The 26,753-nt window shown below is 23.8% G+C and overlaps 4 protein-coding genes and 1 long non-coding RNA gene across 12 annotated transcripts in view; 2 read left to right on the top strand and 3 right to left on the bottom strand.

Annotated features, from left to right (window-relative positions):
* The window catches only part of LOC126894407 (ankyrin repeat domain-containing protein SOWAHB), a 75,184-nt gene extending 58,777 nt beyond the window's left edge, over window positions 1–16,407 (top strand). For 2 of the 4 annotated variants that reach the window (XM_050665426.1, XM_050665425.1), the window contains 5 exons: window positions 11,924–11,996; window positions 12,598–12,690; window positions 15,063–15,092; window positions 15,215–15,357; window positions 15,458–16,407. In XM_050665426.1, coding sequence (XP_050521383.1) covers window positions 11,924–11,996; window positions 12,598–12,690; window positions 15,063–15,092; window positions 15,215–15,357; window positions 15,458–15,649 — 531 coding nt within the window. In that variant the 3' untranslated portion in view covers window positions 15,650–16,407. Of the gene's footprint in view, window positions 1–11,923; window positions 11,997–12,597; window positions 12,691–14,710; window positions 14,733–15,062; window positions 15,093–15,214; window positions 15,358–15,457 lie in introns of all 4 variants that reach the window. The other 2 variants (XR_007701395.1, XR_007701396.1) reach the window with 2 other exon arrangements.
* On the bottom strand, window positions 1,352–5,262 carry LOC126894435 (uncharacterized). Its single transcript, XM_050665480.1, has 4 exons — window positions 5,028–5,262; window positions 2,335–2,524; window positions 1,910–2,161; window positions 1,352–1,652 (listed from the first exon to the last, which is right to left on the bottom strand). Exons 1-4 carry the CDS (start codon window positions 5,130–5,132, stop codon window positions 1,570–1,572), a joined length of 630 nt encoding a protein of 209 aa, XP_050521437.1. The 5' UTR covers window positions 5,133–5,262; the 3' UTR covers window positions 1,352–1,569.
* Window positions 16,408–17,416: 1,009 nt separating the features above from the next.
* LOC126894406 (histidine--tRNA ligase, cytoplasmic) lies at window positions 17,417–19,349 on the bottom strand. Its single transcript, XM_050665424.1, has one exon. The coding sequence runs from the start codon at window positions 19,037–19,039 to the stop codon at window positions 17,525–17,527; it is 1,515 nt and encodes a 504-aa protein (XP_050521381.1). The 5' UTR covers window positions 19,040–19,349; the 3' UTR covers window positions 17,417–17,524.
* Window positions 19,350–19,370: 21 nt separating this feature from the next.
* LOC126894449 (uncharacterized) lies at window positions 19,371–25,554 on the top strand. Of its 4 annotated transcripts, none has more exons than XR_007701403.1 (7): window positions 19,371–19,525; window positions 20,301–20,483; window positions 20,552–20,748; window positions 22,668–22,751; window positions 22,816–22,946; window positions 23,959–24,192; window positions 24,280–25,554. It is a non-coding gene; the product is annotated as an uncharacterized LOC126894449 (long non-coding RNA). The 4 variants fall into 4 exon arrangements; XR_007701404.1 differs by lacking the exons at window positions 23,959–24,192; window positions 24,280–25,554 and adding exons at window positions 21,075–21,150; window positions 23,187–23,502; XR_007701402.1 differs by lacking the exon at window positions 24,280–25,554 and having other exon boundaries at window positions 23,959–24,268.
* A 33-nt stretch (window positions 25,555–25,587) lies between these two features.
* The window catches only part of LOC126894444 (uncharacterized), a 7,644-nt gene continuing 6,478 nt past the window's right edge, over window positions 25,588–26,753 (bottom strand). Inside the window, exons 2-4 of one of the 2 annotated variants that reach the window (XR_007701399.1) lie at window positions 26,417–26,609; window positions 25,974–26,228; window positions 25,588–25,701 (exon numbers count right to left, since the gene is read on the bottom strand). Coding sequence is in view for 1 of the 2 variants with exons in the window: in XM_050665490.1 (XP_050521447.1) it covers window positions 26,080–26,228; window positions 26,417–26,609 (342 nt within the window). In the remaining variant the exon portion in view is untranslated. Of the gene's footprint in view, window positions 26,229–26,416; window positions 26,610–26,753 lie in introns of both variants that reach the window. The other variant, XM_050665490.1, reaches the window with a different exon arrangement.

The raw sequence follows: 26,753 nt of genomic DNA, 5'->3' as shown, positions 1-26,753 counted from the left end.
AACAAATTTAAACAACAATTTTTTCAATTAAATATTTCTGTAAATATAAAAATAAATTGAATTTGTCATTGGTGAATTCAAAATTAATACGAGTATAGATTAGAAAAAATGGTAGCATGAAATAATTTTTTCTTATATAATAACTTAGCCAATAACCATTAATGTTAAAAAAATAATAATAATAATGATTAGCTCAAATATGTTTGAAGATATTTCGTGAGTCATAGTCATGGAACCACATAATATTTGTAATAACAAAATATTATATTAACAAAGAGTTAGTTAGTGATAACCAATGACGACCAATTGTTATATTCTCTACGAGAGGTGCTGTTTCATTTACAGATAATTATTATTAAAATATAGCAAAAAATTTTAGAGAGCACGTTAAAAAATAAGAAAACATGAAAAAATATGTTTAATCAAAAACAAAATTGAACTTTATAGTAATTTGTATGGCTAACAACTATTATACTATATTATTTTTAACATAGGAAACTTTAAATGGTAAACCATCGACATATACTAAATGAAGATACTTCCATCTACATATATTAAAAAAGTCACTCCCAAGTATACTTCACATCAAATTTTTTAATTAATTGACAAATCATTTTATATAATAAAACATTAGAAAATTAGCAAATGCTAAAACATTTTAAAGGTACCCTAAATTTTTCCTTGAAATCTATTTGTTTAGATCAAGTTATTCGCTTCTTTTTTTTTTTTGGCGCTCATATAATATAATATATGGCGATAATATTTGCGCATAGATTTTATTTAGACACATTTTGTGTGTGCACACTCGATTACGTTCAAAATAAATACTATATTGGAAAAAAAATGTTTGATTTCTTTTAGTTGCATATATTTCTTGATTTATCAGCTAATAATTACTTTTTATAATCATCCCTTAAAACTTTAAATTGTGTCAACTTAATTTTTTTAAATAGTAACATACATATTTAAATAGCTTATATAATAGACAATAATCTAATGAAGAAAATTACTGGTCGATAACAACTTTTGTATTAGTACTTTATAAGTTATTCTCATTTTTATACCTAAGCGTGATCAAGAGTAGGACCAGAAATGACTTGTGATAAAAATAGCATCATCCACTCCTGGCCACCAGTAATTACTTTAAGTTGATAATAACTTCTAATAACTCATTTTTATAATTAAATGTTAATTTTTTTTGTTATACTATTTGTGAAGTAATACTTCAGTGTAAAAAACGTATCGTGCCTGGCATAGCCTGGTTACTGTTATCAGAATCTGTAATTTACCTCTAAGGACGAAATTGTACTAAATAAAATTATTTTTACAAAGCAACAAAACATTTAATAAGTAAAAATATGGTTAAATTAATTTTTTCAAAACTTTTCATAGTGTAATATCATAGACAATCTTATAATCTTTATTATAACATTAAGTAATATTAAAATTTATTTAAAAAATTAATTATTATGAGGTGTAATATTGTTATAATACAGTCATATATTTTATGATTTTCAAATGTAATACACAAATTTTTAGTAATTGATACACATTCATACAAAGAAAAACTTATTTAAAAAATCTTGCATCTGGAACTATTCCCATATTGTCCAAATATCTTCGCAAATGAGGTTTCATCATCTCAGAGAAATCTGAAAATAATTTTTTACCAATAGAGGTTTACAAAATCACATCGTAATGTATAATTTCGAGAAAATTATTATTATTGCAAAGAGGTTAAATTATTATTAAACTACTTTGCAATGAAAATTTTTCGGTATTATTACTCATATGTTGTGTAAAATAAAACATAATATTATTTTATAGAATTTTATCGTGCATCACAAATTATAATTTTATATGTAATAATATTCAAATTTTTCTCTTTTAAATAGTATTAAATATTTACTTTGTAAATTTAATTGGTCAACTATATTATTGTATAATTCATTCTCTTCCAGTAGTCTTTCATTTTTCAAAAAATCTAAAAATACTGACATTGAAACGTATTTTGAATAATTAGAATAATATTCAAAAATTTTCATCAATATTTCATCATTATTTAAATAACAATGCAAACTCAATGGATCTTTTAATCTTTCTTCCATAATATCCTTGACTATAGTACCATATTTTATAAAGTCTAGATTATCTCCTAGTTCTGAAAACATAATAATAATTATTTTATATAATTTTTATATAAATATTAGGAAATTAAACAAATATATTTTTTCTAAACACATAAAAGAAGTTTTTTTAATTGAACATTTATTATTTGATTGCAGTTTATATATTACACTAATTTTTTTTATGTAAATATAAATTGACTATTACTTTTACATTCATTTAGTATTTGTTTGATTAAATCATTATCATTAAGAATCATAGCTCTAACTATCATTGAATCCGTATATAGTTTTGTATATTTTGCTGATAATTTATCTTTTTTTGATGGGTATTTAACTATTAACTGATTATATATTTTCTTAAGTTCATTGTAAACATTTTGGGATTCAATATCGATCTAAATAGTTAAACACAATTGTATTAATTTAAAAAAAGAGTTGTCAAATTAATTTAAGTTTATCTATTATTTGACTAATATTGAACAAAACATAATATACTTATTAAATAATACAAAAAATATTAATTTTTGCAAATAATCATGTCATTTTAATTTTTTAACAATTTTTGTATTTATAAACTATGTTAATAGGAAAATTATTTTAATTATTTATGTCTAATATAAAAAAAAATATTTATTTATGAATTTTTAATTAATTTGAAATCAAAATAAGTTATTTTTTAGCCTACTTTTACAAGCAATTTTGATGAGTTTATAACAACTTTAGGTTAAAAGCTTTTAAAATTACAAGTATTTAAATAAATAGATTAGACGTGTAACGCAAAAGTAGTACACATACACAAGTACTATTAGTAGGAAATAATACAAATTATGATTTAATATAAGTATAAAAATTCAAAAATTGTTAAAAATAAAAACGTTATCACAGTAAAATAGTATTATAATATTGTAATTTTTACGGAGAAATTATAAAAAATTATAAAGTAGTTATTACTTTTATTGCAAACGTATATAAAAATTTAAAGTCTTGATGCAATACTTAAAAAAAAATTGTTTGTTATTTATTAATAAATTCACTGGTCTACAAGGAATTCCCTTCCTAGACCAATATATACTTTTCTAAACCCAGTTTTGCCCTGATTTCAAATCTGAAATTCAATTGAATCTTATTAATTATTACTCAATTATAAATAATTGATGATATTACTAAATGATAAAAGACGAGTATTTACACATAAAAAATATATTAAAAACAAAAACAAAATTTCTTTTCAAATTATTATTGATTTTAACTGAAATATGTGAAAAATAATCCATGAAAATTTCAGTTCAAAATATCTTTTTTCACCAATTATTTCGATCCTTTAAAGTTTAAAATTAATAATGTTCAATAAAGTAGATTGAAATTTTTACCATAATTTTTTTTTTTTAGCTCAACTTGCAAGTTAGATATGACATGATTAAATAGAAAATTTTACTAAATAATTCGACTAATTACTATTTAGTAATTTTACTAAACTTCCTAAACACATATCATACTAAAAAAAATACGATTTTTTAAATCCTCATAAAATTTTCTGTTTAATGGTATCAAATTTCAACTTTCAAATCAAGCTAAAATAGTGTTTAAAAGTTCAACATTTTTTAATTATTAACTTTCATAAAAATGAATTTTGAATGACCAAAAATATAGGTTATGTATTACATTTTGAATAGAATTTTCGCACAATTCATTTTTAACATATTAAAAATAAATATAACATTTTTTTTACTTAATTATTTTAATTTATTATAATAAATTTAATGAGTATTTATAATATAAATACTCATTTATATATTAAAACTCGTTTTCTAATTATAAATGATCTCATAAAAGAGGAGATCTAATTTCAGATTTAAAATCAGCGTAAAAATTTGGTCTAGAAAAATATTTATTAGTATATAATAATCAAATAATACCATTTTAATGATATGATTTTACTGTAATATTTCCCAGTTTTCATCGAACTAATTTCCTTCAACGATACGTACAAAAATCATATTAAAAGTATTAATGTGGTTTTTTTGGTGTCTATCTTTAATTTTTCTTAACTCTCACTTGACCAATTTTTTTCAACAATACGTCAAATGATGACAAATTGTATCTAGTTAAAGATATTACCCTCAACAATTGAAAAAAATTCCCATCTATCAAATATAAAGATTCAAATCAAATTTCTCCATATTCAATTAAACTCATTAACTCTCGGGATACAAAGTCAATAAATATCATTCATTTCTACTGTTTTTTAAGTATATATTTTCAAATAAGGTTTGATATAATAGTATCAAACCTTGAAATAATTTTAATAATCAATAATTTTAACTACCTTGTTGAATAATTTAACTTTGTAATTTATTAATTATTATCTAATTGAACTTTTAGTCGCCAAATATTGAAAAAACCCCTTAATTTTAGAAATTAAAACAAATATCTCAAAAAGTCATTATACCGATTTACATATTCAACAATTTTTGGGGGAATTGGACTTATAGAAGAAAAGAAAGTGTTGATTGACACAAAATAATAAAAATAAATACTTCACGGTAAAATTAATACTTTCTCAGCTTCAAATCTAAGTTAAAAATTACTGTACAATGATTATTTATTCAATAGTTACTAGATTTGTCATATATTTTTGACTCGCTCTATGTATAAACAATAATTTTAACAGTAAGTATAAGAATTAAGTTTTTGTGTCATCTACGACGTAATCAATACATTTACGTTGCATAGTGTAATATGTGAATGAAAGAAATATTCGAAATAAGATTGAATTATATAATTTAATTAATACAAATTTTAAAATATTATATTTCATCAATTTCATTACATGATATTATTAGTTTTAATGTATTGAATTGAAATTTATCAATATTAATAAAATAGAAATAAAATTACCGTTGATGAACTAGCTTCTTCATTGTTTTCTATTGTTGAAGGAGAAGTCATTACTGATATTAAACTGCATAAAATGATAAATACCTTTCTGATTTGAAAAGTCATATTCAATGATTGTAGCAAAATGTAGAAACAAAATAATATTACTTAAAACAAATTTTAAATAAATGAAATCTTTAATTACTCTACAAAATTTAACTCTTAAATACTATATTCTTATTGACATTTTATTGTTAAAATAAGGCCAATACATAAATTACAATTGTTTTGTAAAATTCAATATAATCAATCTTTTTCATACGCTTTGTAAATCATATAATTCTATTTTTTTTTTACACGTTAATATATTATGAAATATAAATATGTATTTGCTTTTTTACATCATATATTGAGCGTACACGCAAATTATACTGTAAAACATAATATTTTTCTAAAAATAGTAAAATATGACGAAATTTAAAATGAAAGATCAATTACATCTTATAATACTTAAAAAATCTTGTTATTTAATGGATATTCATTTAAATAAAAAAATATCGTAATGAATAATTTCGAGATAATTCTTATTATTGCTAAGTATTTAAATAATTATTAAACAACTTAACTATAAATCTTTTTGAAATTACTACTCATAAGATGTGTGGAATAAAACACAATATTATTATCTTATACAATTTTATCGTGCTTCACAAATCATGATCTTATATGTAATAACATTCAAATTTTTCTTCCTTAAATGGTTTTAAAAATAATTACTTTCGAAGTTTAATTCATTAATTTTATTGTCTCTTAATCATATACATTATAGAGATATTTCTCCCACTAAACTAAGGTATCACTAATGTATTTTTATTTTTTTGATATTAAATAATTAGGTAAATAACACTTTGCGATATTATCTCCAAGTTTTTATAAATTTATCTATAAATTATCTATAATAATGGAACTCGTATTTTAATATAATCTTACTAGATGAATTGTGTTATTTATTTCGAATTAGAAACAATGCTTGATGTTTCCTATGAAGTCAAAACCGTGTTGATTTCAATAATTAAAAAAAAAATTTTTGTTACATTTTTATTTATTATTTTACTTCTATATCGAAAATCTCTAAATACAAACCAGAAGTTAAATTTTTTTAGATTTCTTGTATAGATAGTACAGAAAATGATTTTAATTTAATACAGTCCCAAACATTTTGAAAGAAATCATAACATTATTTAATAATAGCTCTTAAAAAAATTAGTATATATTAACGTGTAACTTGTCTGTAGTATAATCAAAAAAATGTTCGCATTTATACTCCCAGTTTTCGGAAATTTTTTCAATAATAATTGAATAAAAAAAACATCAACATTGAGTATTTGTAACAACTTTTTTGGGACATTTTCCTTGATTTTTAGTATAGAGGAGACATTTTCTAAAGTATGGTCCTGGTTGTTTTAACTAAATTTGTTTTGTAATTTTTTGACATATTCTAGAAAAAATTCGGTTTATTAGAAATGGAGTTATGATGCTTAGTAACACACAAAAAGAAACCCCAGAAAAATAAAACCAAAAAATTGTGTATAAACTCTTAATATTTTTCTAAATATTTCAAAAAATTCGGAGATATAGAAGTAAAACTATGGATCATTATTTTCTATAAGATTATATTTATTATTGAGAAATATAATAAGACATCCTATCACTGTTTGCTCTATTCCTATTTATAATATTTTTTTAATTAAAACTTTTATTTTTGCACATTTGTCAATTTTGAAAATTGCATATTCGATCAAAAAAAAAATTAAATTATGAGTAATGTAATTAAAAAAGTCTATAATGGAATCCATTTTATTACTAAAATATGATATCAACTAAAAAAAACGCCAGCACAGTGGGGGGGTCGTGGTTTAGTGGAGACGTAGCATAGTTGGGTCAAGTATAATGTTATCTGACAGCGATTAAAATCACTATTATAAAAATAAAGCAGAGTAATTTGAGAATAGTCTACTTTTTTAAACTTTAAAATTGCCTCTTCTTACAAAAAATTTTAGGGAATCGATAATAATTTTAGAACAAGTCTTTTAATACAAAGATATTGGGTGTATAGTGAAGGTGGATGCTGCTTGTATTGGTGTGCTTATAATTTGTTCGCTATCCAAGCATAATCTATGTATGAAATTAAATTATTAAATTTTTTTCTAAGAAATAACGATTTCTTTTAAAATATCCCAGATTATTTCAAAATTTTGAATAAAATATAAATTTTTTTCTTATTATTGATAAATTATAAAAATTAGACTATGAGTTTAGTGTATGAAGGGAATAATTATTTTTAAAAAAATGATAATTGTATTAAAAGTTATAAGTATTATAATTAAGGTCTGATATACACTCATATGTTCAGAGTGATTGATTAACTATTCCTCACAAATTAACTCTGAAAATGTAAGAGTTATCCTTTTTTGTTTTTTGTGAAATATTATGTTTCTATCTTAGGCTTCTCAGTGAATAAAATTACATTTTTATGATCATCCCTTATGCTTTAAATCAGTATCAACTTTCAATTTTCAAATGGTTATCCTATTTATTTTTTATATAACTAGATTAGATTTAGTTTAAAAAAAAATGTTCTAAAAAAATATTTTCTAATTAATTCAATTACAGCGAGCTATGATTTATTAAAGTTTAGGGGACGTAAGTATTATTAACGTTGATTCATAAAAGACGCACAAGTTTTATGGGTCCTAAATCGATAATTGCTTCTGGTTAATAGTAATAGTATTACTATTGTGATTGTACAAAACAGGAACTGTACAGGTCGCCAACGAAAACTCCCTCGCAGAGGTCTGCCGGTTGATAATAAAACCCAAGTCAGTGAATTTGTGGCTTTACTATGAACCATATGGTGATCTGTTTTAAATACAATACACCGATAGTTCTTATTGTTACACTAAATATTAATGTTTCTATATTTACCCGAATACTGTTTTATTTGTTAAATTCCCTAAACATTAAGTAGTGATATCGCGTTTAGAGTATATAAAAATTGATTCTTTTTAAAAAAAAAATTTTTTTTATGCTAATTAAGATTAATAAAAAAAATCTAGGTTACTATTTGAAAAACTAAACTTGATATTGATTTAAGGGTTCAGGGATGAAGATTGAATCTTTATTTTTCTTGTCAAGGTTTTAACAAATAAAATAATCACATATGTGATAACACTAATATTTTTAAAGAAAATTCGTGAGGCATAGTCAGTCAATCGCCCTATACAGTAATTTTGATACTAAATAACTTCATAATTACATATGCAATTATATTTTATAACCATTGAAGTATTGAATAGTTCAATAAAATTTATACATCCTAAGCGATATTTGTGGGTATCCTCACAATGTGTTTTTTCTTTTATTTTACATTTTTATGAAGTTTAAAATTTATAAGTTAAAAAATTTTAAGACCAATTTAGATATATTTAAATGAAACAATGAAAATCTCTACTAGTGGTTTCATACTACTTTCAATTGTTAACGGATTAAAATAAATTGGTGTGGAAAATTTACCTTTAGTGTTAATATATACAATTTCTATTCAAGAAGTTGATATTTATTAGACAGTCTAAAATAATTATTCAAAGAGTAACAAAATTTTGTTCCAACCTAAACGAATTTTACGAAAAAAGCAAAAATTTTGTATAAAAATAAATAATAAATATCAAAAAATTATAAAAAAAATGTTTCTTACATTTTGCTAAATCTCAATTATTTGTTTTATATTTATTTACACGACACTCTACAAAAAATAATGTTTCGAAGTAAACCATATTCCAATTTAGAAACATTGAAACAATTAAATTTAATAATTTTTTGTAAGAAAAACTCAACTAATTTTAAGCAAATTTAAATTATTTACCTTTATTTATTACCCTTTAATGAATTGATTATATTTATAAAATATTTTATTTTAAATTAGGGCTATTTTTTTAAAATTTTTTATGGAAATATACAAAAAAAACTTTTTTATACTCAAAATATTTATATTGAGTATGAAATATAATCGCTATATGAGTCGTCTGTAAGAAGATCGTAAAATTATCAATATTATTTTTATTTCATTGAAAAATCATTTTTTGTTTATAATGCTTATAATTCTTAAAATTTTTAATCATGATATAATTAAAAAAGTAGGTACTCATGTTACTTTTGGAATAATTCAATAATTCCTTCTAAAAAATAAACACTATCTGCAGATCTACATCAAAGTGTTTTTTATGTATGTCAATCATTTTAATGACTGTTACATATATAGTTGCCCCAAATAACTCACTATATCACAACTACTTTGTGCTGGATTTTTATTTTTAATAATTTTTCACTTTGGAACTACATTAAAATTATATTTTTTATTAAATGTTTTTAATAAGAAAAAAATATTTTCATTTTCTTTTTTTTTTTTCAAAATTTTAAAATTTTTTTGATGAAACGATAATAAATTTAGGATAAGTACTTGTTGAGTTACAAGTACTTTAATACATACAGTTAGTATGTAGTAGAAAAGTGCCCAGTACCCTGCTTTCGAGTAATTACTGGGTGCCCATCTTTCTTTTTTAAGACTGCTTTTACCTAGTTCACGGTTTATAATAATTTGTTTACTCGGTTTTTTCCTACTTTAACTTAAAAAATTATCTCATATTACAATAATTTTAATCATAGTTTATAGCCCTAATGTTTTATTATCATCATACTTGGGTAGAATTCATTTTCGAATATTACTATAAATAATTTTTACATCATTATATCAAATTAAAAATCATTTTATATTTTATTTATTAAATAAAACATAATACTCAACACAAAAGAATCAAAGTTGGCTCCCAAAAATTTGAAATACTAACATTTTTCATTGTAATATTCTTCTTTATATATCCTCAAATATATTAAAAATTACAAAACGCCAAATACTTGAAAAATATATTTTTAGCATTAATATGTTGGTATTTAAAATAAATGTACATCCCTCAAAATTCTCGATTACTGAAAACTATTATTATCATATCTACAGTCGTGTAAGTTTCAATCATTTAGTAGATAAAAATGCTACAGTTATTTTACCTTCAGGGAATCACAAAAATTATTTGTTATACAGCCCTAAGCTTTACATTTTAATTTTAAGATTAGGTTATAAGGCAAACGTTTAATGTCTGTATGATAACATTCATATTGTAATATTTCTAGTATTCTGCAAATACTTTACATTAAATATTTTACAATAATAATTTTGTAACGTATAATTTTTTTTTAATTTGTAATAAAATCTGACACTTCACGGGAAAATAAATTGCTACAAATTCTAAAAATATTCAACACCAGTTGTTGTATTTTTCATTTCTATTATTGTATCTGTATATCTAGAGCAACTTGCTTGATTGACGTAGGTAATATAATGCAGCAACCAGATAATTTTTTTAGAAAATTATTTTTTATTAGTTTTGAATAAATATGACTTTTATGCGTAATTCGATACATAAATGAGTTCTATATTCCTATTATTTGTGTAAATATTTTATTATGAAAAAAAAATTTAAAAATGAAGTTATCTTATTCGTGCATTGTACTTTTTTTATTGATGATTCATTTCTTTATTGAATATCAGAGGGTAAAAAAATTTCAAAAAATTGGCCTAATAGACACAGTATATTTTTTATTTTATATATATTGTATATATAAGTATATATACAACTTATATATATATATATATACATTTTTATTTTTATCCAATTTTAATAAATTTATGGACTGTACTTGTCTTTTTTTTTTGTTCAAAAAAAAAAAAATGTTGTTAACCATCTGGCCTGCTATACAAACTAATTGCCTACCCCTATAATAGATAGTTGATTATTTATGAGAAGATTTGTACATTTATAAAAGTTTATAAGAGTATTAGGTCTAATCTTTATAAACGCTGCTTATCAAGTCAGGAATGTTATGAAGACTACTATAAATGGTGTTGTTATATTAAATTATGGAAATAATTTTATTTCAATTAAATTATGCTATACTTAATCGTGTTAATTTTTTTTTTTTTTTTATGTACTGGGACAATTGATACAAATTACAATTATAGAACAGTGTAAGTAAAATTAATATATTTTTACAGTCGAGAATGATTTAAATGACTGGGCTATTAAAAAACATTCAATATTGAGAAGTGTGACGAACGGCTACCAATGTTTGGAGAGAAATTTAAACCTTTGTGTCATTTTTATTTTTTACATAACCCTTGACGTTGCTATCCTCTGTCTTATTGTTTTGCTTTCATTCAATAGCTCTTATATTCCACTGAGCTGACGACATCTGTTTGCAATTTAATTGTATCCATGAATCGTTTATGAAACGATTGAAAAATCAAAAAGTGTGCGAGACAAATCGTATGAACCACTCGCTGACCCCTTCATGACACTTTATTATTTCCATAAAATATATTGAATAAACCCTTCTACGTTGACACTTCGTGGTATATGGGGACACAACGAATTAAATAACACTTGCGTTAAGTATAATTTATACACTCTTTTGTCACCCTATTTCTATCGTAAATGCTGTTCATCTGAATGGTAGTCTTTTGTATAATATTAATGCAAAATCAAAATAGAACTTGGAATAAAAACACTCAAAATGTCTTTTCAATTTATAAAAATATTCATTTAAAAGTTGCATATGATCAAATGATAATAAATCTACAACACATATTTTTATGGTTTTCTTTTCATAATTTTAATTAATTTTATAATTGTGTATTATATGGACAGTAAACCCTAATTTCTGCATCAGTCCAGTCTGTTTTGATCATTCTCTGTATTTAATATTCTATTGATATATCTAATAATTATTATCATTTTATAATACAGGGACATACACCTTGTCATATTGCAATGCAGTTTGGCCACGAGGAAGTTTACAAAATACTAGTAGAGTCTTATGGTAATCATAATGTGTTAATTTAATTTGTATATTTATTGGTACAATATTATTTATTTATTGTTTAAAATTTTCTAATTTTTAACATACTAACATAATATGTCGTTTAGAAAAGGTGAAAATGGTGAAATCTAAACAATTAAGATTAAACTTAAAAATACAAAATTATATTTTATTTAATTAGCTAAATTATTAGTTAATCGCCTTAAATAATACGCCTAAGCTAAATAATGTGTTTTATAAAAATAATTCTAAAAAATTACGAAACAAAAATAATATTATTATTATGAATAACCAAATTCGATTATACTTAAGAGAGGTGAAAAACTTATGAACAATAGATAAAAGTTCGCAGTTTTTCTTCCGACTCTTAATGTAACTAAATGATTCAAAAATTATTTCACACGATGGCATATTACGCAACTTGAACTTAAACCTTATGCAAATAAATTTATTTATTTTGTTGACGAAAAATTAATTTATCACCCTCAAATTTTTTTTCCTAGGCGTGTCAATAATCATCGTTCATGTTAATAAAACATTGATTTCTTAAAAGAAATAAATTGATTTTTTTAATTCTTTATTATTTTTATATTTCATATAGGAGCCGATCCAAATGTGCGCGACTGGAGCGGTCGTAAGCCTAGGCAGTATCAGACAAATAAAGACACTAGCCTATCAGCAGACACGTACCGCAGTGAGTATACTTGTGAAAAAACAAAATTCCTGTTCAACTCCTTGCCTAGGCCAAAGCGTCGCAATAAAACCATCAACGTCCTGTCATCCTTATCATTTTCGCATGTTACCAATTCATCTAAATGCATGAAAGAAAAACACTTTAAATCACGCCAACAGCCTTCCTTGTATCATCACTATGCTATAAAACGAATTTAACATAAACATCTCTTACTTCAAGTCTAGTCAATTTTTAATATTCTTTCATGACTATAAATTTTATTGTGTTTTCTTCATCACGATTTCAATAAATACTCTTTTACAAAGCATTTACATTTCATGTTAAAAAGATTAATTTTAATATAAAAATAAATTTAAATTAATTTTGTAAAATATACTTATGACTTGGTTAGTTTTTTCTGACCAATTATTTTTTAATATAATTCTAGTATTTTATTACTTGTAAACCAATATAATGATATTTTTATTAATTGCAATAGATTAATTCACAACTTATAAAATGACTTACAATAAGCTATCAAACTTCAATATTTTATTTATTACAAATTTATTATTTATGTATTTAATAATAATAGTTCAACACAATTTATACTGTTGATGTGTCGTTGCACGAAATATATTTATCTTACTTATGCATGTGCTTTAGGTAAATGTCTATTGTTTTCAATTATAGTAATTTTTTTATTGTTAACTAATTATTTTTATTTCTCCATTTATCATATTATAGCTTAATATCAATTAACTTATTTTATTCTGGTGATTGAATTAAGTTGTACTTTATTATTAATATACGTTAAAATATCATATAGCTTTAAGCACACTACTTTCATGTTTTATTTGTTATATCAATTACACTAGTTTACAACAAAATTGACCTATGACTTATGATAGTCATTTTTTATGTAAAATCCAAAATACAAAAAGTAGAACAGTTTTTGAGTTATTGCGAAATTAGCGTTTTTCGTGTACCGCGAAAAAACGTTTTCATTATATTCTAAATATCTTTAATTGCATTCAACCGATTTTCATTTTTTTTACATAAAATTAAACAATATTAAATTACCTATAACTTTTATTTTAAACAATTTTTTATTTGACTTTTTTGTCGTTTGCTATCCACGAATTTACCACTGAATTTTTATCATTTTTTTCAAAATGTCAGAAAAAATTCAGAGTTTTACGTAAAATACACCAATAAAAAATAAATTTATCAACAATAATTTTAATAGACGTTATACTCTAATACATAACAAAGAAAATGATATATTATTTTGTAAAATTGATAAAAAAATGAAGAAGTTATGCGCGATTGAAAAATAAAACAAATTTCCTAAAATNATTTCGCAATAACTCAAAAACTGTTCTACTTTTTGTATTTTGGACTTCATTTTCGGACTCAGTGGACGATTTTACATAAAAAATGACTATCATAAGTCATAGGTCAGAAAATTTTTTTTTATTTGTAAACTAGTGTTATCAGTGGTTCAGCCAAGTAGAAGGGTTAGAGATTTGTAAATCACCCCTGAAATTTAATTTAGGCTGAGCCACTGCTAATAAAAATGAAAAATCCATACTCGTATTTCTCATAGTGTATTGGTGTCTATGATCAATTATGATTGCAATGTCAGTAGAAAACATTTTTTTCATTAATTCAAAATTAATTTAATTTTGTTATTATGATATTTATTTTTACTTTATGTTGAACTTTTCAATTTTTGTAAAATCAACATATACTATTTATAAATTTTATCCTATAAATTTTACAACAAAATTAAAATATTGATTTGTATATAAGCAATAAAATATTGTTTTTGCTTGTGTAGTAGTAAAAAAATATATATATATTTTAAACATAAGTCTGTTAATCCTATGTTTATGATTGATTTATTAAAACCATTATTTTGTTATCAATTTAATTTTATTATGCTAAATATTATATTATAAATAGGCCATCATTGTTATTTTATATACTAGTTTAAGATAAATTAAACAAATTTTAAACTGTTATTTTTTGCTTATAGGATTATTACTGGCTGAGGAAAGGCAAGTAAAACTTAAAAGAGCGATGTTTGTAGTTTCTATTTTTTAAGTTAAACTGCTTGTGTCTTTAATTTAATGCTGCATGATAAGTGGTAGAATTTTTAAACTTGTGACTTTTATTTTTAACTCAAAAGTGGGTGATGGTATTGTAGAGTAGTAGTGACAGTAGACAGTAGTACTCTAATAAATTAGGATCTTATATGTAGGGTTTTTAAAGCTGTTTTAAATGTTTGCCACTAAGAAATTTCATGACGTCATGGCCATAACTCATATTTTTATACACCAGTTAATATTAGTGTGAATTTTATTACTTTACAATTTGTTTATTTGCAGAATTAAACGCTCGGAAACACAAAAATGCAGGTAAGCTGTATGTAATTAAGTCTCAACCTGCTTACTCTAATTATTATGTAGTTAGTTTGTTGTGTTGTGATTTTAAATTGGTGGTACTTGCTTTATTAACAGTTTATTTTAATATAATATAGAGAAAGATTTAGGATTTTTGAGAATCGGTTCCTTGAATGTACGGGTTAAACGTACCACAGAAGCCTTCAGCCATTTTTTGGGAGTTGGAGGGCAAAATACTGAAAAAATTCATAAAACATGGGGCTCAGCAGACAACTTACAGGTTGAATTATTTTACAAAAACAATATTAATTTTGTGAAATTTCAAATTTTTAATTTTATATCTATCTTATAAATTTGTTTTTTACAATAAATTTGTTTAGAATGATGCAAAAAGAATGCCCCCTCCTAAAAGTGTTTCAATCAAAAAAAGAAAATCAAAGAAACCACAAGACTACTTAAGAAGGGCTTCAGCTCCAACTGAGAGATCGCCTGAAAAAAGAAAATCTGATACTACAGGTGATTCTGACTCTGACACAGCATGTGGATTTGGTACTAATTGGCATCCATCATAAAAAATCGAAGTAAAATGTTAAATTTTAGAGAATCTTTTATTTTCAAAAATATAACTAAATGACAAAAACTGTGAATGAGTATTTATTTCAAAAGAAATAAGTAATTGTGTATTTTATTTTATAGTATGGTAATATTGTACTGTTATTTTATTTTTTCATATTTGGAATTTTATTTTTTTTTTAACATTTGATATAGGCACCTGTAATAAATATTAATGTAACAAACTCGATAGGTAATTTACTTAAATTTTTAATGTGCTGATTGTATCATTCTTTTTTTTTATGTATGTTACTGTTTTATTATCTATTTTTAATTGTATATAATATCTGTACTTAGATTATTAAAATAATATATTTTTCAATAAAATTATGTAACTATTAATCATGAAAAACTGTTACTTTTCTTTAAGTTCTAATACAATTTTAATTAAAATTAAGTAATATTAATAATAAAGGTTATTTCATTAAAGTTAATATGTTTAAAAACTTGATTATTAGAGTAACTTTTTTTTTTGTTGAAATTTTGTTGTGATCAGTTAATATCAATTTTTTAACACACTAGGTTAAATAATTGGAAATTTTGTAAATAAAATGTTCTATTAACCAAGTAAACTATTTAAATTTATGCTAAAAGTTTTAATTATATTTATATATTGATTTTTATACATTTATAATTTTTTCATGTTTTATATTTTTTTAAAAGTTACTTAATTTATTATAATAAAAATTGTAAATTAATTATACACATTGACTTGCAAGTTTTGTTTGAAAATACTATTTATGTGTATGTTATATCTTTTTTCATAGATATTGCAATAGACATTATTCAACTTTGAAGAATGTTTCCAATTTTTTATTAAGTATTATACAAGATTTTACGTCCTGGAAAAGCATGATTTTGCAGATCCTAAAAAAACTAACAATTTTTTAATGAAAGTGAGAAAACACAAAGGTCATTTTAGTAAATGCCATCCTCAAGAATGTGCTTACTTAAGCCTCCATAAATATAGCCCTAGTTACATAGGCACAAATTTGAGAACTTGATTCCTCTAAAATTTTAGAAAAATTACATATGATCATCTTAAGTTACTCAATGAGTGCAGCATTTGCAAATATGCTAATGTTAACTCCATTAATAATAATTTTTTCAAACGTCCTAACTACCAACAAGCCAAATCAAATGCAAACATTACAACAATCTCAATGACGCATTAGGCCCTGGATAAGAAAGCCAAATTATTATTTAAACAACCCTAAATACACATAATGTAAGTTTTTGATGTCTAAAAATAAAATAATAAATTATCAATTTTTTCTTGTCTCAATAAATAATTAAAATCTATTATTATGTTTCCTCTACAACTTTGGTACTAATATAATCATAAAAGTATATGTATAAAAGAATTAATGTATATGTCTATTTATATTCAATTGGTTATTCAAATTTATATTTTATCTAAAGGAAAAATACTCTAATGGATCCTTAACCTCTTCACTTTATAAGTATATTGTGTACAGTCCAACGTGTATACTTTATACTTTTATTACAAAAATAAGCTGTACATGATTTTTAAAGTTGTAGAATTTACAACTCTCAATGAAAATTAACAATTTACAATTGTTAAACTGTACATCTATTACAAAAAAAAAAAATTATACTCAAATAACATATTAAGAGTAATTAATGTAATTTACTAAATTGTAACAAAAATAAACTTTTGTGATTTATGCACTTAAAATAAAATAGGTAATGATACAAAACAAAAATTAATATCCGTCACACTAGTAACAGTTTTATTTAACTAAAATGAATTGGACATTTTGGTAAAAAAATGTAAGGAACCAAAGAAAATACAACTCATGATAGCAAAAATATTATTTTTTTATAGACAATCTTTTAAATATTTCTTCTACAAGATCTTCCTTTTTCAATTCTTCTTCTTGTCGAGTTACAACATTTCTTAATTTCACAACACCTCTTTGTATTTCACTATCGCCTATAACAACAGCCCATGGAATTTCATTTTCTTCGCAATGCTGTAATTGAACTAGTAGCTTAGGATTAGTTTTATACGATTGTTCTGCTTTTATCCCAGCATTCCATAGGTCTTTGCAAATATTTAATCTATAATTAACTAAATTTTTTTGAGCAGTAGCCACATAAACTTGAACTTCATTTGTGCGTATCTTTTGGTTTTCTTTGGCATATTTAGCTTCAAGTACAGTGAACAAACGTTCAACCCCAATAGATATACCAACACAAGGAATTGTTTTATTTTTAGGATGGAACATTCCAACTAAATTATCATATCGACCACCTCCAGCTACACTTCCAATTGATTCACCTTTTTCTAACAATACTACTTCATAAATTATCCCTGTATAATAATCTAAGCCCCTGGCTAAACTCAAATCAAATGATACAAGATTATCAATACCCAATTGTTTGATATATTCGAAAAACAGTTTTAAAGATTCTAAACCCTGCACAGATAATTTAGATGCTGTTAGTAAATCATCTTTAATGAGTGCTTCAATTAATTCAGTTGATCCATTCATTCTGACATAAATTCCAATTTGATCAGCAATTTTTTCTTCTAATCCTTTTTCTTCTACCATTTCTTTTTTAACTTCTTCCCAAGATACCTTATCTAATTTATCAACTGAAGAACACATTGTTCTAAATTTGTCAAATGGAACACCACAAGCTTCAAACAGCCCATCAAGTAGAAGTCTATGATTAACTTTAACTTTAAATTTACCAGCATCTAATGTTGACAAAATTTCTGTTGCTACAAAAACACATTCAGCTTCAGGAATCATATCATCATACTGACCCGCAATGTCATAATCACACTGATAAAACTCTCTGTATCGTCCCCTAGTCATGGCAGGGTTATCCCTTCTATATACTTTGGCAATTTGGTATCGTTTAATATTGCTAATTTTGTTCATAGCTAAGTATCGAGCAAAAGGTACTGTTAAGTCATATCTTAATGATAAAGACTCGCCACCCTGATCAGCTAAATCATATATAAGTTTCGAGTCTTCGCCATACTTGCCAGTAAGTACTTCTTTGAGTTCAAAAATTGGAGTGTCTATGTTTACAGCACCATGACGTTTGAAAACCTCTGTAATTCGATTTAAAACATCATTTCTTACTGCTGTGTGTTCAGGACCATAATCTCTTGTACCCTTTGGCGTCTTCAATTGGAACTTATTTGTTTTTTCTTCAACTTTAGCCATATCGAAGCTATATGAATACTTATAAAAACTACAAAAACGTTTCAGTTTCCGTGAAAATCGACAAAATGACGCATGCATTGTTTTTGTATCATGGTATAGTATTATTCTAACTGTAATATAAACTAGAATATTGTATAAGGTCATACTGTATATACTAATTTAATTCCCTAACCATTAAATTACAGTTGTTTTACGTGATAAGATAAAAAGTTGAATCAACACTTGTGAGTTGTGGCATTAAGAATTGTATTTGTTAAATTGAATCAATTAATTTAATTAAAAATCAACCATTTTCAGCATTTATCCACTATAGGATATAGCAAAACAAAAAATTATTCGCAGAAAAAAACTATAATTATTTTTACAGTATTAAAAATTTAAAGAAACTCTTTTAAACATCACTTAATACAAAATGTCAACAAGAGTTTTGCGTAAGATGGGTCTTCAAGAAGACCGAGACGTGCCACCNAATTTTTTTCTTTTAAACATCACTTAATACAAAATGTCAACAAGAGTTTTGCATAAGATGGGTCTTCAAGAAGACCGAGACATGCCACCTGCTAATGATGAATCAAGTGATGACACTGAAACTAGTTTTGGTGGTGTAAATAAGAAAACACATTTAAATATGTATGATTTGGATAGTTTTCATTTTTATTTCCTTTATCTATATATATACAGAGTGGAACGGATCTAACTGACAACTCATATTACTTTAAAGTTAGAAACATTTTCATATGTCAACTACGAGTGTTCCATGGTTAGCCAAGTTAGAAATAATAACAATTATTAATTTGTGTGATTCTATCATTGTAATCGTATTATTATGGGATATTCCTTTTTAGGAGATTTTGTAATAAATGCACTTATTCACTATTATTCACATTTCAATTTATGATATATGAACTCATTTAATTAAAAATTCAACATGTTTTAGGCAATGTTTTTATAATTTTATTCAATAATTTTAATTTTAATACTAGTTTTTTCATGTCAATTACTAATCCTTATTCAAATGTTAATCATTTTCATTGAAAAGAAATTGTGTATTGTTACCAGTAAATAATGTAATAAGTGTTTACTTCTGTACTTTACATAATATGGACTAAAATTTTTTACTATAGGAAAATTGTAAAAAAAATCAAAATTTAACAAACTTCAAAATGTTGAATGAACGTAACTACTGAATTAAAACAAGAGTTTTTGGTATCAAAATTTTTCTTTAAAATTTATCTATAAAATCTATATATAAATTTAGTTCTATATTGTAAAAATGTATTTTAAAAAAATATATATAAAATTTTATGTAGATCATAAGTTATATGAGTTGTCAGTTAGATCTGTTCTATTCTGTATATATATATATATATATATGATGTTAAGATATTTTTGTTAAATTGTATAGTTGAATATTGGTTCAATGTCAGAAACTGAAATTAAAGAAGATACGATCATGAAACTACAGACTCTTTAAAAAAGAGAGATGATCATTTGTTTTGTGATAAAGAATACAGTAGACAAAAAAAAGAGGAAGGAGTCGTGTAAAGTGTTATCATCTCATACTCAAAGTAGTAAAGACAATGTTAATGTATGATTCTAAGAATTTTTACAAAATTTCTTTCACATAAATAAATTTTAATTGAAATATTATTTTAGGATGAAAGAAGTGTTTGCGAGGTAAATAAAATTTTGGGTGAAGTATCTTATAAGGATATAGATGAAGAAGCATCATCATTTCAAAATAATTTACCTCAGATCAAGTAATGTATTTACATCAAGAATATTTAATCTGTGCAACATCACAACCTTAATCTAAACAATGAACTCTGAAAAATGTTTCAAGCTGAACTCAGGTAATATTTAATAAAAACTTTCTTTAACATAATTAATTGTTCAATTTATTAAATATAATAGTATTATGAAAGAAACTAAATAGAGCTATAATTATTAACATTAATAGATTTTGAAAATATTATTTTATTCTTTAAACTATATAATTTTAATATAATATTGTCATATTAAATCATTACCAACATTTTTAAACCTAAAGTTTTCTCTAATACAAAATTTAAAAAATAATATTTGTATTCATAACTAACAGCTCAACTAAAATCAATTATTGTTAAAAATAAAATAATAATTATCTATAATATTATCAATGATATTTCTTGAGTTGTAGTTAAGGCATCAATCTGTATACACTAGTATCAGCAGTACCTAAACTCGTTACATAATCACTATGTATTAAAATACTTGTAAGTCAATCATCATCCTAAAATTAGTATAGACATATTATTCATTTTTGTAAGAAATGTGTTAAAAAAACGGTAGCACAGTGGGGTCGCGGCATATTGGAGACATTACATAGTTAGGTCCAGTATAGATTTAATCTGAAAGTGATTCAAATCACTATCATAAGAAACGCTTCGATGCAAATCTGTAGATAGTGTTTAATTTTGAAAAATTGATGGATAATTGCAAAATCAAAATCAATTTCTATTAAAATAAAATACAAAACCCATAATTTTAATACAAAAATTGCATATCTTTGAATACGGCAGCCATTTGCGTATAGAANGAAAAATTGATAGATAATTGCAAAATCAAAATCAACTTCTATTAAAATAAAATACAAAACCCATAATTTTAATACAAAAATTGCATATCTTTGAATACGGCAGCCATTTGCGTATAGAAGATAGGTCGTAGGGAAAATTTTTTTTTTTCATTTTGTAGTACATAAAATAAGCTTTAATTTGTTATATGTTTGAAGGACGCAGTATTTCCAGAACATTTTCAAAAATTAAGTTGAAAAAGTTAATTTTTGTAAAAAAAATTACTATTTTAAATCCCCCCTAATGAGCAGGTTAAGTGATAGATTTTCAAAAAAATGATATCAAATAAAAGGTAGATATTTAAGGTTTTAGTATAAAAAAANAATGATATGGATATGGAAAGGGAAATATCCAAGGTTTTAGTATAAAAAAATATTATTTTTATTTGTTCATTTTTGAATAAGTAATGGCAGTTTTAAGTACAAAAAACATCCTGATAAAAGGTTATTTTTATCGCAAACATTACATTTTTTTTTAAATTTTCGACAGTCATTTGCACATAGAAGATAAGATGTCAGGACAAATTTTTNAGTGAAAAAATTTGGAAAATTAGCGATTTTTATATTTGTAATTTTTTTGGATATTTCCCCCATTTGCGGGGAACGAGGGAATTTTTTTCAATTTTTANAGATTTTTATATTTGTAATTTTTTTGGATATTTCCCCCATTTGCGGGGAACAAGGGAATTTTTTTCAATTTTTAAGGGTAATGTCTTCAACTAGATACGATTTGTGATCTTTTGACGTATTTTTGAAAGAAATCGGTCCAGTGAGAGCTGAGAAAAAGTGGCAACAGACATAAAAAAAAAAAANAGAAATCGGTCCAGTGAGAGCTGAGAAAAAGTGACAACAGACATAAAAAAAAAAAAAAACACATCATAGTAAAATTAATACCTTCTCTGCTTCGCATCGAAGCTAACAGACTTTTAAATTAAAAAAAAATTGTTTTATCATTTTATTATTAACAACAAATAATAAAAATATGATCTTGACGTAATCCAAGAATACATGAATATTTTAATATACAAATTATATCAGAATATTAATTGTTTCAAAAGTTATAGGAGTTATCAACTGATAACTCCTATTACTTTTATCTGTTAGATCTGTTCCAATCTCAATATATTTTAACTTAACTTGGCTATTTAAATGTTTTAGAAAAACAAAATTTAGAGGAAGAAATTATTTAAAGACAACCCCTTGTTACCCCTAAAGATAATTTTCCACCTGTAGGGAAATCAGGTAAGCAAATAAAAGAGTTAATTAATGATTATTGAAATTTCTTCTAAAGATTTTTATATTTTAGGATCAACAATGAAATACATTGAAACTAAAAATGGTATAATGTACTTTTCATATGAACATAATCCAAAATATCAGCAAGTTCAATTACAACTTTATGATGCTGTCTCACACATGTCTCAACAACATTTGGTGGTAATTATTAAAAAATATATTATATTTTAATTTGTAAAAATGTACTCGACAAAAATCTTTTAAATTTATTTAAATTAAACTTGATAGATAATGCCATCAATTAAAACAATTTCTTAAATAAATAAGTGGTGATTACTTACTAATTCTATTTATTTAAGTAAAAAAAAAATTTTATACTATTTTTTATTCACTTGCAAATGTTCAATATTTTTATGTACAAAAATGTTTTATTTTTTTCAGAATATAATCAATAACCATCCATATAATGTTGATGTGCTATTACAAATGACTGAGTGGGCTTGTTTGAATGAAAATCTCCCAGTAGCAGCTGAACTAACTGAACAAGCTTTGTACTCTTTAGAAGATTCTCTTCGTCCTATGTTCAGTGTATCAAAATGCTGCTTAGATTATCAATTATCATAATTGAGCCTCAAAAAGAGTTTTTGATAAAAATTTATTATCACCTAGTTTTTGGAAGGGGTTAGTTACGATAAAAATAATTTTATAATTTAATAAACAAGTTTAATATAAATATAATAAAAGCATTTCAAACATATTATTGCTTAGTTGATGACATTTTGCAACTAATATAGAACCTGCTGTACTAAATAAACGTTCTACTGGAGCGCTTGATGGCAGAAGACCAACATTAAAACGCATAAAAGCTTTTAGTACATTAGGATAACCATGTGGAATGCTTAAATGACGATTAGGAAACTTTAAAAAATCATTTANTGATGCTGTCTCACACATGTCTCAACAACATTTGGTGGTAATTATTAAAAAATATATTATATTTTAATTTGTAAAAATGTACTCAACAAAAATCTTTTAAATTTATTTAAATTAAACTTGATAGATAATGCCATCAATTAAAACAATTTCTTAAATAAATAAGTGTTGATTACTTACTCATTCTATTTATTTAAGCAAAAAAAAAATTGTATACTATATTTCATTCACTTGCAAATGATCAATATTTTTATGTACAAAAATGTTTTATTTTTTTCAGAATATAATCAACCTTCCATATAATGTTGTGCTATTACAAATGACTGAGTGGGCTCGTTTGAATGCAAATCTCCCAGTAGCAGCTGAACTAACTGAACAAGCTTTGTACTCTTTAGAAGATTCTCTTCGTCCTATGTTCAGTTTATCAAAATGCTGCTTAGATTATCAATTATCATAATTGAGCCTCAAAAAGAATTTTTGATAAAAATTTATTATCACTTAGTTTTTGGAAGGGGTTAGTTACGATAAAAATAATTTTATAATTTAATAAACAAGTTTAATATAAATATAATAAAAGCATTTCAAACATATTATTGCTTAGTTGATGACATTTTGCAACTAATATAGAACCTGCTGTACTAAATAAACGTTCTACTGGAGCACTTGATGGCAGAAGACCAACATTAAAACGCATAAAAGCTTTTAGTACATTAGGATAACCATGTGGAATACTTAAACGACAATTAGAAAACTTTAAAAAATCATTTAATTGCTGGTCAAGTTTTATTTTTTTTTTTGGCCTGTTTAAAGTTGTGGGCATACAAAAAAAATTTTCCTCGTCTTCTTTGCCATCAGAACAAGAGCTTTTAGATGATTTAGAAATTCTGAAATTCTGCTTTCAGCCATCCTTCTGCCAAAAACAAAATATCTGTATCATTCAACCAATTTAATTTAAATCTTAGAATCAAGCATGTTGTGTTTATTAATTCTTTGTAGGGTTGTTTCGTTTTAAACATTTTGTTATAATCAACTGTTTTGCATTTGCTTAGGTTTAAAACACTTAAATTAAACAAGCATTTTTTTTTCATTTTCTTTATTAATATAATGAAAAAACTTAAGAAAAATTCTCAAATACAAAATACATTTTACAAACTTCTATATCATGGGCAAGTAAGCTCAATATATGGGCTGAAAAACTATAAGTTATTTTATCTTTTCTGTGTAATTCCTCAAACAGATTTCTTCTCAGTTTGGTCACATTTGCAGCGTTGTCTGAGACTATACTAGTTACCTTACAATTATATTCTTCACATTTCTTAATTGAATTTTTAGATTGCTGTAATAAATACTCAGAAGTGTGACTAGCTTATAAAGTAGAAAGTAATCTAATTAAGAAAATTACTGGTTCATAATAACTTTTGTTTAAGTATTTAGAAGTTATTCTCATTTTTATACCTAAGCGTGATCAAGAGTAGGGCCGGAAACAACTAGTGATAAAAAATAGAATCATCCACTACTCACCACCAGCAATTACTTTAAATTGTTAATAACTCATTTTCATAATTAAATTTTTATTTTTTTTTGTTATACTGTTTGTAAAGTAATACTTTTGTATAAAAAACTTATCGTGCCGGGTATAGTCGGGCACTGCTACTGAAAACTGTGATCTACCTATAAGAACAAGATTGTACTAAATAAAATTATTTTTACAAAACAATAAGTAAAAATATGGTTAAATTAATTTTTTCAAAACTTTTTATAGTGTAATATCAAAACCAACTTGTAATCTTTATTATAACATTAAATAATATCACACTTTATTTGAAAAATTAGTTATTATGAGATGCAATATTGTTATAATACAGTAATATATTTTATGATTTTAAAATGTAATACACAAATTTTTACTAAGTGATAAACATTCTTACAAGTTCAAATTTATTTAAAAAATCTTATGTACATTGAGTTAATCCCAAATTATCCAAATATTTTCCCAAATAAGGTTCCATCAACGTAGAAAAACCTGATAATATTTTTTTTCTTATAAAAGTCTACAAAATCACATCGTAATGAATAATTTTGAGAAAACTATTATTATTGCAATGTGGTTAAATAAATATTAAATAACTTTATAATGAAGATTTGTTGGTACTATTACTCATGTGATGTGTTGAATGAAAAATAACATTATTAGCTTTTACAACTTTATCGTCCTTCACAAATCATTATCTTATATGTAATAATATTCAATTTTTTTTTCTTTTAAATAGTTTTAAAAAATGCTTAAATAATTACTTTGTAAATCTAATTGGTCAATTATATTATTGTATGATACATTCTCATCATCCAGTAGTTTTTCATTATTCAAAAAATCTAAAAATACTGACTTTGAGATGAAATTTCAATCATTACAATAATACTCAAATATTTTGCTCAATATTTGTTTATCATTTAAATAACAACAAAAACTCGATGGTATATTCAATTTTTCTAGTAAAATAATCATCACTTTAGAATAATATTGAACCAGGTCTAGTTTATCTCCTAGTTCTGAAAACATAATAATAAATATTTTATATAGTATTTATATAAATATTTGGAAATTAAACAAATATAGTTTCTCTAAATACATAAAAAAAGATTTAAATTGGACACTTATTATTTGATTGCTGTTTTTAATATTTTTATATTTATATTAGTTTTTATTTTTTTTTATGTAAATATAAATTGACTATTACCTTTACATTCATTAAGTACTTTTTCGATTCTTTCATATTCATTCCTAATCATAGCTATAATTTTCATTTGATCCGTATTTACTCTTGCAATATTTGTTGCTGATCCATAGTTTTTTTCAAATGGGTATTTCATTATCACCTGGTTAGATAATTCCTTAAGTTCAATGTAAACATTTTTTGGTTTAACATCCATCTAAATTGTTAAACAAAATTATATTAATTTTAAAAAGGAGTTATTAAATTAATTTAAGTATTGATATTATTTGAATAATATTGATCAAAATAAAATACTTATTGAATAATACAAAGAATATTTATTTTTGCAAATAATCATTTT

Source organism: Daktulosphaira vitifoliae, unplaced genomic scaffold (genome assembly GCF_025091365.1).
Source record: "Daktulosphaira vitifoliae isolate Bord-2020 unplaced genomic scaffold, ASM2509136v1 Scaffold_1, whole genome shotgun sequence".
In the NCBI taxonomy this organism is placed as follows: Eukaryota; Metazoa; Arthropoda; class Insecta; order Hemiptera; family Phylloxeridae; genus Daktulosphaira; species Daktulosphaira vitifoliae.
Note: the sequence above shows the minus strand (reverse complement) of the source record. Positions and strands in the feature narration are given on the sequence as shown.

Bases quoted from the DNA above. Each gene is read 5' to 3' on its own strand.
- LOC126894435 (XM_050665480.1), bottom strand. From the start codon at position 5,132: ATGACTTTTCAAATCAGAAAGGTATTTATCATTTTATGCAGTTTAATA. The intron at 2,162-2,334 runs GTAATAGTCAAT...TTATGTTTTCAG, and splicing joins AATACTAAATGAATGTAAAA to AACTAGGAGATAATCTAGAC. The intron at 1,653-1,909 runs GTAAATATTTAA...AATTATTTTCAG, and splicing joins TGACCAATTAAATTTACAAA to ATTTCTCTGAGATGATGAAA.
- LOC126894406 (XM_050665424.1), bottom strand. From the start codon at position 19,039: ATGACCTTATACAATATTCTAGTTTATATTACAGTTAGAATAATACTA.